A 12,792-nucleotide genomic window follows, 5' to 3' on the forward strand; every position below is an offset into this window, starting at 1 on the left:
GACGTCCCCTTTAAAAATTCAGTAAAACTAACATTCAATCGGTTGATTAAAAATAAAAATACTTGAATTTATCCAAGTCATCGATGACAACTGTGACATATTCGTCCTTTACGACCGGTAATCGTCCGTAACAGCCCTCGGGAGATTTTGCCGCAATACCTAACTTTTTATAATATGGCAACACACGCGCTTCTGTTGTGTTGATCAAATGGGTTCTGCGAAGCCATATTCCTCTGGCAACTATGAAAAATAGGATAAAATATCGATACAATCGCAATCTTATTCAAAAACTCAATCGGTATTTAAAAAAGTAATATCCATACGATATATACGATATGAAATTAATGAGAAGCAACATAATGGTACATGTGTGCTTTTTTACGGTAAATAATTGTTCACAACGGAACAAAATTATATCTATAAATTAATAACACACAAACCATTAAAATCCGTAAAACTAACAACCCAAATCACTGAGTTGTCTTCCTCATTCTTAAGCGGCGGTTCAATCCTGCATCTGCCACCTCCAACCTGCTCTCGGGTGAAGTAGTCGTTTAAGTCATCACTTGTCAGTACACTTGTAGTAAACACCTGAACTTGATTGGTTTCACGTATACGCTTGGCTCTCGCGCAAAGGGAAACTTTCAAAGCCTCTGCGAATTAAAATAGAAAAAGTAATCAGAGCGCATTCTGGTATAAGAAACTCTCAAAAAGAGGAAAGTCCTCTCCCAATAAATTGAACCGATGGTATGAACAATTAAGAACACGATATGCGATATATTTAATATAATTTTATTAATTGTACATAGCACTGCTTTCTGAAGTTAAATATAATAAATCAATGTGGCCTGTTCTGACAAAAACTAAAAATATTTAACATATGATTACCAGCAAACAACAAATGAAACAAAAATAAGGAATCATAATATTTTTTTTGTGGAAACAATTGAATATTGCAGGACTTAAACGTTTTATTACGCACCTAAATAAAAAGTGCTTATGAAAGATCGAAATTCCACGACACATTTCAATGGATGTGGGCCAAACACAATTTCTATAATGTCGGCTTCTGTTTGCGCTGAAATGCTGTGTTTAAGGAAAACTTCATCTTGTGGTACCACTCTCAGTTCCATGTATATCAGTGAACCATGGCCTTAAAAGTAACACAAAATCGTTAATGAAAAACAGGCATTTTTCCGAATTGATAGCTACGAAACATGTATTCATTGAAATGTTATATAGTATTCAATGTAACCGCAATGTATAAATTCCGTATTGTATGGCATCCGAATACTCCTGTGATTACTTTGTTTGATATATGCCCCTCCTGCCATTGGGTATATTTCGATCTGGCCGCTGCTGAATGCTACATGTAAATGCATAGTGCCGTCTTTCGGATAACTTACGGCCTCTGTAAGCTTTGAACAATTGGACCTTACAAGAAGGTTGTGTTTCACAGAGCCTGCCAAATCGAACTTTATTGCTATAACACCGTTGAAGCATCTGTCGAAGACGGCACTTGTCCTGTCCCATATTGTCGCTGTTTTTTTTAAATAATATAAAGTAAAATTTATTTATACAAATACAATGTTTTAAGTTTGTCATTTTAAATGATTGTTCAAAGCCCTACATTAACATTAATGTGATGGTGTATCACGTGCCAATTATGTTATGTCTTAAAGGTCAGATGGTTTAAGTTGAAACGATTGGGATTATGAAAAGTCATGGCATCATATGTGCATGTTTAAATGTGCGTGTCACATAAATTACTGTTTTAAATATATCACTCGTTGTGTATCGTGTGTCTGATATAAATATACTAAGTATCACATACGTCGGTATTGTACAAATCACATGGTATGGTACCAGTGATCAGTGATAAATTTTACAAACCTATTAAGATTGAAATTATATATACGCATAATTTCTCAGGAAACATTGAAGCTGAAGTTATATGCGTACCTAAGACTTCAAAGTTGTACACATTCAAACAAAATCATGTGTTATAACATGAACACTAGCATATACCTAAGTGGTCAAAGACATTGGTTCTATTCAAAATATACCAACAAAAGACGAATAAACAAAACAAGATTCTACGTACATGTACCTAAGAAATTGTAAAAAAAATCTTTGTTAATAAAGAAAGGGAAATATTCAGTTTGAGCAGTTATTAGTACAATGTTTATCACATAAATAGAGCCTCATTCGATATAATGCATCAGTCACAAATAGTCCGGTCGCCGGCCGATGTGTCCGATCTCCAGGCATCGGGAAGACTGGACACGTCGGAGCCGTCCGCCGTCCGATGAGTGACACAGTTTAAAACCTCAGTCACAAATAGACACCGATCACCGTCCGATCAGCTTCCGACGTTTTTTCCGCTCATTGGGCTGGCGCCGATGGTACAAAATGGCCCGCTTTCCGTGCGATCATCGGCCGGTCGCCAGCCCGATGAGCGGAAAAATACGTCGGCCGCTGATCGGACGGTGATCGGTGTCTATTGTGACTGAGGTATAAAGCTCAAAGCATGGTTACAAATTGAATTACAGCAAGTATGCTTCGAATGAGAATATCCTAGACAGGTAAATGTCTTGCTCATACCTCCGGATGAATGCACAACGCAGAGTCTCATTACACCGTATTCAGGAATCTTTCCAGCAAACCTTTCGTGTTCTAACCCCATTTTCCAGCGGATGTGGTATTTAGTGCCAATCCTTATTGGATGTCTGCATATATGGTGAATTAAGAATCACAAAATTAACATTAAGCAAGTATAGACCATGATGGCGGGTAGTTAAATTTATATGGAGATTCAATATGAATTTGGTCAGAACACTGGTAGTGTCAAGTTATTCAACGAAATTGGAATAATAAAGATATTTCAAAAATATACATATAACTTTATTTAAAATACTGTATAGCAAGTTTGACTATAGTTACATTTTCCCTTAAACGTTATTTTCTTTTTGGGATGTGCACATTCAAAAACATGAATTACTTTGCTTTAAACGTGTAAAAAAATAACCAAAATATGCTACAGTGTTACTGTATAAATGTGACATTTTTATGAAATTTCCGCATTTTCGAAGCTGCGATTAGTCGATTAAAATCTTTTTTATAACACAGAAGGCGTCTATGTACAATCAAGAAAACATACGACATTACAAATGGAAACAAACCTGGCTTCACAAGTATCTAGCAGCAGTGCTTGTTCAGTGCTCTTAAGTCTTTGCATGTTTATGCTTTCAACTCCTGCTTCGAGCAAACCTGTAACGGCAGTTTAAGGTTTATTTTAGTAAAATGATTGGTCACTGAAGTAAACATCAAACAAGAGAAAGGAAGCATAATGCAACCCTATGGTTTACGTATTTACCTTGATACACAGATGCGTTCGGCAATCCGTATACGGTGATGACGTACAACCATGTGTTCACAGTTTCCGAGACGCATTCGTATTCAATCACATTATCATCGCTTTTTTGAAAATACAGCAAGTGAAAGTCTTGATTTGTGTACAAGTGGTAAGTCTCAGGTAAGTTGCCGGTGCCCTCCTCTGTTTCGAAGATCTTCATCTGAAATTACAACACAATAATTGAACCATTTACATATTACGTATCCATCGCCCTCGAATGTGTATAATAGTGTTAAAAACACAAATAAGTCTTCCCAACAAAATAATGGAAATGTAAACTTAAAACGTTTTATTGCTAGCCTAGAATAGATTTCGTGATTTACCTGCAGAAAGTTTTCGTCTCTCGTCGGATCCGCGGTTGTGAGTCCAATACGGACCACCGAACCGCGATCAACGGTGATGTGGACAGCTTTGTCGGGGCCGCTGAAAACAAAATTTCTGTTAGAGGAAAACCAAAGCGTAGTAAGTACATTAAAGCCGCGCTCTGTGAAAATGGGGCTTGATACCAGTGCGTAAATTGTAGGTAGAGACTAGCCTGTGCAATCCTTCTAAGAGAAAATCTTGTCCAGGCGGAAAGTATCGTCACTGATTTCCCTATGCGGACAGGATTGTTTGGAACGACACTTTATACAAATGAATAAGTTCGGTTTTCTCATAGCGTGGATTATATAAACAGGAACAGTACTTTCAACGACAAATAACATGGTTCTTCATTTAAAAAGTAACAGCCAGCAGAAATATTCAAATATTGAATGGGAATTACTAATCGTTACTGGTTTTATGAAGCATGAAATCAATCAAAATGTTAAGCATCATTACATAAATACTTAGTCTTACTCTACGGAGAGACATTCCGTTGAAATCACTGTGTTATTCTTCCATTCCGTATGTGCTTCAGGGTCGTTCTGTTCTTTCGAATATCGAGATTCTTTAAATGCTATGCGACTAAGTCCTCTGGAGGTATTTAATTCCAATGAAGCTAAATGGTAGAACAGTTTCAAGATTAATAAAGCGAAACTTAAGCTGTATCATCCGGAGAGAAAATGTATGACGGCGTGTGGTTTTTAATTTACAGCACGAAGGAAATGCTAGTGTGACAAAAATCATGCGGTTATTCCTTAAGTTTATTTTTGCAACTGTGCCATTTCTTTGCTTACAAAGCGTCCGTCAATGAAACACATTACTCAATATTTGGTAGGGATACATACAACACTGCATCATTACACACACTGAAATACGATTAGAAGGTCTGGTAACTATTTTACTGTTATCATTCATTGAAATTAATCGGTAATATAGCAAAGTCTTAAAAATAAAAAGTATTACTGAATCAATATATTGTAAGTTCGTCTATAATGAGTATATGTTTATGTATAAAGAAACATGACCTACCATAGTAAACAAAGAAGACAACACACCAAACCTCAACTAAAATGAATGTGTTATTCAACGTTTTGGTAAATTGACAAAATTATAAAAAGGTGTTTGAGATACGCAAATTTTCGTTTTAGATATGATATTTTTGAGGAAATAGTAATAGTGATTATTTTCCATGCTCTTAAATATCCATAATGTGTATCTTTTGACGATTTGAAAACATGAAAATTATAAAGCGTCGTGCGACGCGAAACGATTGATTTATTTAGAAAGTTCTGTTGTTGTAGTTATATTTTGGGAAACTACGAGGATTGCTTATATAGGTAAAAAATACATCCGCTGTAAGCATGAGCATGGATTGTCGAGTTGTCTAGGCGGAGGACTTTTTAGCCCAGGGGTCAGTGGTTCGAGCCCTGTTGAGGGTTACTTTTTTCCCTTTTTTAAATTGTATTCTTGTTTTTTTACTGGAGATTGTTAGGTCAAATATTTTAATTTATCAATATAAAGCCTTTAATGACATGCTTCAATACATGCCAAAATCTGTTAAATGGCCCCTTCAACATTTCGTCAATGACTGCATTTTAAATTAAATAAATAATTTTGATCTAAGCGAAACAACAATATTTGGTGGAATTCAGCATTTTCAGTTTTAACTTAATATAAAAATCACGAGTACTGAGTAAAAGAAACAATTTGACTTACAGCAGAATAAATGTCTCAACATTCGTCGTTACATACATAAGTATATGGCAAGTAGGCTAAAGAATCGAGACGCTAGTTTCTTACCCAGGGCGAAAACATTTGCTGCAAAGCATTTACAGATAATAAAAGCGATAAGACGTTTCACTGTGTAAACCTTCCACAAATTAGTTCCCTTGTTTTGAAGTGGTGTCATCGCGAATCATTTATTTCTGTAAAGGAAGCGAACGTTAGTTGTACATTTAAATGCTTCCCGATCGAAAAAAAGCTTTAATGTATACATTTATGTGCAGACAATAGAAGAATGTGCATAAATATGACATTCCAACTTTGCAAGAATTACAAAGAAGAACCCTCTTTAAATATTAAGATGAATCATTCACTCGTTTAAAATAATTTAGTTCAATTATTCATAACTCGAGTATCTCTCCTATTATCAGTAATTTATTCAACAATTAATCGCAAATCGTCGTTATTATGACTATCCATTTAAGGTTGTTTGTACGGATTGATTACTGATATCGATTGTAGTGATTGTCATTAATTTTTATGTTATTAATGTTATACTATTACATTTTGTGTAATACTACATTTAGATCATAGTTGGCATGATTTAATTAAGAAAGGAAATTAATTGGTATAAGGCAATTGGGAAATTAGGCAATTGAAAAAAGAATGCTGTTGCATTCTTATCATATCACCATTAAGCTCTGTACTCATATAACTTAAAACAAGTCTTCACATATAATGTATTGAGTTCTAATTATTATCTGAAGTATACAAAAGCGTCATTGCGTCGCATTTGAGTAAGCATGCAAGAGCAAATAACTTTAACAAATAATACAAAACAAAATAAGTTAAACATAAAAATAGTTATTTATATGCACATTCATATATTATATGCAGTATGCCTTTGTGTCTTGTGTCTATTTGCTAAATGACTATTTAAACAAGAGATTGCCAAGCAATATGGTCCCCTACCAGTGAAACTCCACCATTTTCAGAATTTTTTGTTGTTGCCATAGCAACCAGAATTCTTAACGTAGGAACAAAATGAAATGAAATGTCCGTATTTCAAGTTTCATGAAAAAATATGAAGAATTGTTTAAGTTGTCGCAGGAACCAGAAAAGTGTGACAGACAGAGCGCAATCCATAAGTCCCCTCCATCGGTAGGGGACAAAAACCATTAATAATCCGTTGCATTATACTTTCTAATGTTATAAATTCAGTCTTGTGTAAATAAAATATATTTTTTAAGATGAACGAATGCATCAGATGATCGCTGGCAGAACGAATGAGTTACCTTTCTGGCGAAGCTTTAAGCGCTTATTCTGCGCTTCTTCATGACGTGTTCCACAAGAGAACAATCAGAACGTTCTCAAAATACAATTTTGAAATAAAAATCTTTCAAAGTATATTATGCATAAAACATAAGAATGTTTCTTGCATGCATTGACATTATATTTGTGCATATGTGGCACAAATGTCGGTATTGCGACCAGGCAATCATAGTGCTTATGTGTTTGCTGTCTTCATTGAAATCGTATTGCAATGACTAGAACAAATGGATTTGTTATCAATCAGGAAGATGAATATCGGTTTATATAGAAAATAAAATATCGTCGAGATTCGAATGTTAATATCTGACTTCAATAAATCAATTTGGGAATTAACAACAAATTGATTATAACTCAAATACATTACTCAAGTGTCTTTGTGGCGGTTAGATTGAGAATGTGATGTAATCAATGTAAGCTAGTTTTCGATTTATCCCAAGATAGATAGCAGTGTTTATAATATGTTTCAAGTATTTGCATTGGCACTCTACCGATAAACCCGTTCCACAATCCATACTTGGTCACAACCATCACACTTTAATATGGAGACGCGGTTAACAGGGCCAGCTAGTTCGATTACTAGAGTACCGGAATACCAACCCGAGGATTGCGGAATCGATCCAGTATCGGGACACTTAATTTTGGGCTTTGGTAAACTCTCGCTATCACTTATTCAAGTAGAGAAGTGGTCAGCTGTTCGTTTAACCCATGTATGCCTAGTTGACTCTCCCATCCTTCTAAATTGGATTCATTTATTTCCAAAATTAGGGATGTCTAGTATAATCATTTTTATATTTAGAATATTTCTTACAGAAATTCCTTTAAGCAAACAGCGCAGACCCTGATGAGACGCCGCATCATGCTGTTTGCCAAGTCCTTTTTCAAGACGCTAGGCATAAATGGGTTAAGTAAATATCCACTGTATACTGTGCCAAGTCCTTTTTCTAGACGCTAGGCATAAATGGGTTAAGTATATATCCACTGTATACTGGTAAACTAGCTTACCCAGGATAATTGTAACTTTGTAAACCACTGTTATATGATTGAAATCAGGTAGAAAACGGCGAAAGTTCCAACTCAACACAACAAACGACTAGCGTTTAAGTAATTATTGTAATATATAACTACTGCTTAAACAAACTGAAATGAAAATCAAGTTAGAAATGTTATGGATACACAGCCATACACACACGTTTAAGTATCAAGTATATTATTATAATAATAATATAATAAATAACACATATGAAAAATAATTAAAGCGAATTATATGTATGCGGATCAAAGCAAGAGATTCTACTATCGAATGCAAGGGACGCATCCACCATCTGATATTTCAAGATCGTATCCTGTTTTATATTTGCTATGGTGAACTTTTTAGCGTACGATACGTTTGAAGTCAAAGAGGTGTAAAATATAAATGCTGCTATCAAGTAAGAACATATAAAACACTCATGCTTTATATTAAAAAGGAAAACAATTAATGTTTCTGTAAAAACACAAAGCAAATTAGATGACTTTCAACGAATGAATGTTAATCAAAATATGTGTTTATGCCCATCTTCGTGATAACATTACTGGAATACCTGATGGAATTTGTTTTGTTCCAAGGACAGGCAATTAAGGAGAATGGCCCTACATCCGTCTAAAGTCACATTAAAAAAGCCGTGTTATCGATAAAAGAATGTCTTTAATTCAAATTATAGTTTATAACATATGACACCAAAAACAAATAATGCAATTATTGCAAATCATATTCAACTCACCGTTCTGTCTCGAAGGAGTGCTCCCCATGGTGATGTCATTGGTGACGGAAAAGTATCTTCACATCCTTCTACAGGCATACATAATGTCCAAACTGATGAAGCAATACTAGTATGCATATAGCTTAATGGAATTATGTGTCATAAATTTGACTTAAAAATAACAATAAATTTGAAATAATAATAAATATACATTTAAGAATGTTATGTTCTTGGTAGTTTTTTTATGTACAAATAAACAGAACAAATACATTCGGCATAGTTTTGAGACAACACGACTCCTATTTCGACATAAATACTAACTTTTTATCAAAAGTTTAAATGTTGTTGTCCAGCACTTCTGTAATATTTCTTAGAATGTTTTCAAGACCTTGGATATGTCCACGCTCTTATTAAAATATAATTGACATTAACTTTAGTATATAACCGCTTTTTAAAACAACTCATACTAAGACGCTTAGCCGAAATATAGTCTGCTTCGATTGTGTGTAGGTGTTTTATAACAAATCCTTCTAAGTATGTGATTATTTTATCTAGTGCCTTTCTCTTGATTGGTGGATTAAAACTTCCTTTTTCAAAAGCAGTTTTGGTTTATGAGCACACAAAAATGTTAAGAAGGTAATTTATGTTCCATGTTGGGGATAAGATTTACAAGGCTGACACTTCAAACTTCTTAATTAGCATAAATGTGAGGAGGAACGATTAACTCAAGGATGTTAAGAAGTTTGATTACTTTAACGTGGCTAATTGACGTAACGAGAGTAATTCTAAAAACAATATTGTACCGGTAACCATGTCCATCGGTGCGTTAGTCTACATAAATGTGATAACCATGTCCATTGGTGCGTTAGTCTCCATCAACGTGATAGCAATGACCATTGAAGCGTTAGTCTACATACGCGTGTTTACCATGTACATCGGTGCGTTAGGTCTACATAAACGTGATTACCATGTTCATCGGTGCGTTAGTCAACATAAATGTGATAACCATGTCCATTGGTGCGTTAGTCTCCATAAACGTGATAACCATGTCCATCGTTGCGTTAGTCGACATGAATGTGATAACCATTTCCTTCCGTGCTAAAAAGCGGTTGGCCATTACTTTGAACACAATAACATTGTCGTCACCGAACTTATTGTGTAGTTGCCGAACGTTTTACTATTGATCTGCAGAAAAGAAACAGACGTGTCAAGCTTCGAGGTGTTCTAAAAGTCGGTCAGTATTGTAAATAAAAAAACTAAAGACCTTTAGCGAACTGTCATATCCATCCAAGTAGGTATGGCTATTCGTCTGAAATGTTATGGTAGATGATGTCGGACCGAAAGAATGTCCGCAATGTTTGTCGTGGTTAAACCCATCTGCCAGAATGTGACAAGAACGCGTATTAAAAAAAAAGTGTGAATAATGCCGCGGTATTACGTCTATCTGCATAAAATTTAACATAACGGTTAATTAAAATTACTAGCGGCCCCTTTCGCATTAAATCCGCTTCATTTGGAGAGCGGAACCTGCGATAGCATATTTTTTTATTTATTGATAACCATTCGTTTAAAGTGTTGCCACAATTTGGTTGATAAGTAAAAATGGGTCGGGTAATATGGCATCTTTGTAATTTTTAATGAAGTTTGGATAAAACGGCTGGACTTGGATAGAAGCAAATGCGAAATGGTCAATACAGTTAATTCAATGATCAGACTCCACATTTAGTTAAAATGCAAGTCAATCGCAAGCTTCCCTTTTGACGGCCAAACATTACTGTTACAACTCAACTCAATAAAAGAAGGCAACAAAGCCACTCGGAATTCACCGGAGTTTTAAATGTTGCATCGCAGTGCACTAGCTAGAATTTGAAAAGGGCAGGGTGGCTTTTTTGTCAAAAGGGCACTTTCGACGCGCAGTATTTTGTGAAAAGGGCACTTTCGACGCGCAGTATTTTGTGAAAAGGGCACGTTTCGAGCGCGTGGGTGTTTCTGGAATGCTTCCTATTGCATGTTAATTTATATGTTATAACTAATTGTATTATTCCCATTATTATTAAACCATTCAAATATAATGTCTACAATGAAGATTAAACTAATTACAATGAAACAAGAGATTTATGAATTATCATATGTAAAAAAAAAAAAAAAAAAAAATTTTTTTTTTTTTTTTTTTTTTTGGGGGGGGGGGGGCAGGGCGGAGGTTCGGGGGGGGGCAGGGCGGAGGTTCGGGAGGGCAGGGCGCGCCTTCGATTTAGGCCTAGCTTGAGCACTGCATCGGATAAAGTTGTTTTTTAATCCCGTATTACCAAGATTTGATCTGGACCAAGTCTCTTGAGTGAAACACACGTTATGGCAAAAAAAATAAAGATTAGACGAGCAAGAGGTATCTTAGTTGGCCGATTTTATATTAATGAGTAGATGTCCGGTAGAAGGCCAGTTATTCTTCGTATAGTATGTTGACTACAATGAAAGTTTTAAGATGAACAGATGTTACTTCAGCCAAGTAAGTAAAAACAGTCTCCTATTATGTCTGCCACGTTTTCAAAAAAACCGTAACCATTTGCATTTTAAAGACAGATATCATAACGTTAGCGTTACCGATTGCCAAAATCGCATTTGGCGATTACATTCCTGGTTGGCGATCAACAATAAGATTTTCATAAAATTGGCGATTTAAAAAAGACCCTCTGATTTTTTTCAAATTCACTCTCTAAATTCCTGTTTTCAGGCCGTATAAATCACCAGAAACATCGTGTATCAATATTCCCTACTTTAAAAAAGCACTAGGTACCAACTTCCGCATGTAATCGCCATAAACGCCGTATGGGTAATAGATAATCCACTGATAAGAGATAGCATGACGTGCGTATCAATATTCAAGCTACAATACACAGTCATGTATGCATGTGGTATGGATTCTATACCTGTAGATATATTTAGAAATACTTGCTCAGTGTCATTTTTACATATTCTTTTTAAAGTTTGTTTCACTACTGGTACTATACCTACTGACTGGGGTAAAGTAATAATAAATCCCATTCCGAAGTCAAATAATGTTGATCAACGTGATCCATTATCTTACAGAGGTATTGCACTATCAGTTAGCATGTATAAGCTTTATTGTTCGGTATTAAACAATAGATTATCAGTATGGGCTGAGAATAATAATGTCTTAGCAGATGAACAGAATGGTTTCCGTAAACATAGAAATACAGTTGACCATATCTCAACTTTGACAAATGTAATTGAAACTAGCAAAAAGCTTAGGCAGTCTAACTTTTGTGCCTTTATCGACCTTAGCAAAGCGTATGATTTCATTAATCGTAGTCTATTATGAAAAAAACTAGTAGATAAAGGCATTGGAGGTAGCATGTTTAAAGGGGCCTTTTCACAGATTTTGGCATTTTTTTAACTTATTCATTAAATGCTTTATATTGATAAATGTAAACATTGGATCGTAAAAGCTCCAGTAAAAAATCAAGAAAAAAATTAAAAAAAGGAAAGAACATTGCCCGGAGCAGGTTTCGAACCAGTGACCCCTGGAGTCCTGCCAGAGTCCTGAAGTAAAAACGCTTTAGCCTACTGAGCTATTCCGCCGAGTACACATTCGTGACGTATTTATACCTTATAAAAGCAATCTTCGTAGTTTCACAAAATTTAACGACAAAAACAGAACTCTCCAAATTATTCAATCGTTTCGCGTTGCAACGCTTTATAATTTTTAGGTTTTAAAATCGTCAAAAGATGCAAATAATGGCTATATTAGAGCATGGTTAATGTTCAGTATTACTGTTTCCTCACAATTTCCTCACAAATAAAAACTAAACGAACTTTACGAATCTGAATCAACTTTTTTCAATTTTGTCAATTTACCAAAGCGTGAAAAGACCCCTTTAAGGCTCTAATGTCTTTATTAAAAAAATGTATCATCGTGTGTAAGAATCAATGGTCATTACACTGACTGGTTTGAAAATACATGTGGTCTTCGTCAGGGATGTTCGTTATCTCCCTTATTATTTAATGTTTATTGATCATGATCAAAGAGTCATCAAATTGGTGAAAAAGGGAGAAATTCTGGTAAAATAGTAATATAAAATAAACTTTTTGAAAAGACAGTCATTAAAGTCCAAAAATTTAGAATCACACACACACACGCAGAAACAATTTGGCTAAAACGGGGATATCAAAAAAATTACAGTGTTGGAAAACTCAAGAGGTATT

At 35.0% G+C, this 12,792-nt stretch overlaps 1 protein-coding gene across 1 annotated transcript in view; it reads right to left on the reverse strand.

Annotated features, from left to right (window-relative positions):
• Positions 1–9,002, reverse strand: part of LOC127864918 (uncharacterized) — an 84,438-nt gene extending 75,436 nt beyond the window's left edge. The window contains exons 1-10 of the mRNA XM_052404809.1: positions 8,593–9,002; positions 4,253–4,394; positions 3,739–3,838; positions 3,377–3,575; positions 3,183–3,270; positions 2,605–2,729; positions 1,307–1,540; positions 983–1,153; positions 441–653; positions 63–240 (exon numbers count right to left, since the gene is read on the reverse strand). Coding sequence (XP_052260769.1) covers positions 63–240; positions 441–653; positions 983–1,153; positions 1,307–1,540; positions 2,605–2,729; positions 3,183–3,270; positions 3,377–3,575; positions 3,739–3,838; positions 4,253–4,394; positions 8,593–8,620 — 1,478 coding nt within the window. The 5' untranslated portion in view covers positions 8,621–9,002. The remainder of the gene's footprint in view (positions 1–62; positions 241–440; positions 654–982; positions 1,154–1,306; positions 1,541–2,604; positions 2,730–3,182; positions 3,271–3,376; positions 3,576–3,738; positions 3,839–4,252; positions 4,395–8,592) is intronic.
• Positions 9,003–12,792: the final 3,790 nt, after the last annotated feature.

The sequence above is a fragment of the Dreissena polymorpha genome, chromosome 1 (genome assembly GCF_020536995.1).
Source record: "Dreissena polymorpha isolate Duluth1 chromosome 1, UMN_Dpol_1.0, whole genome shotgun sequence".
NCBI classification, from domain to species: Eukaryota; Metazoa; Mollusca; class Bivalvia; order Myida; family Dreissenidae; genus Dreissena; species Dreissena polymorpha.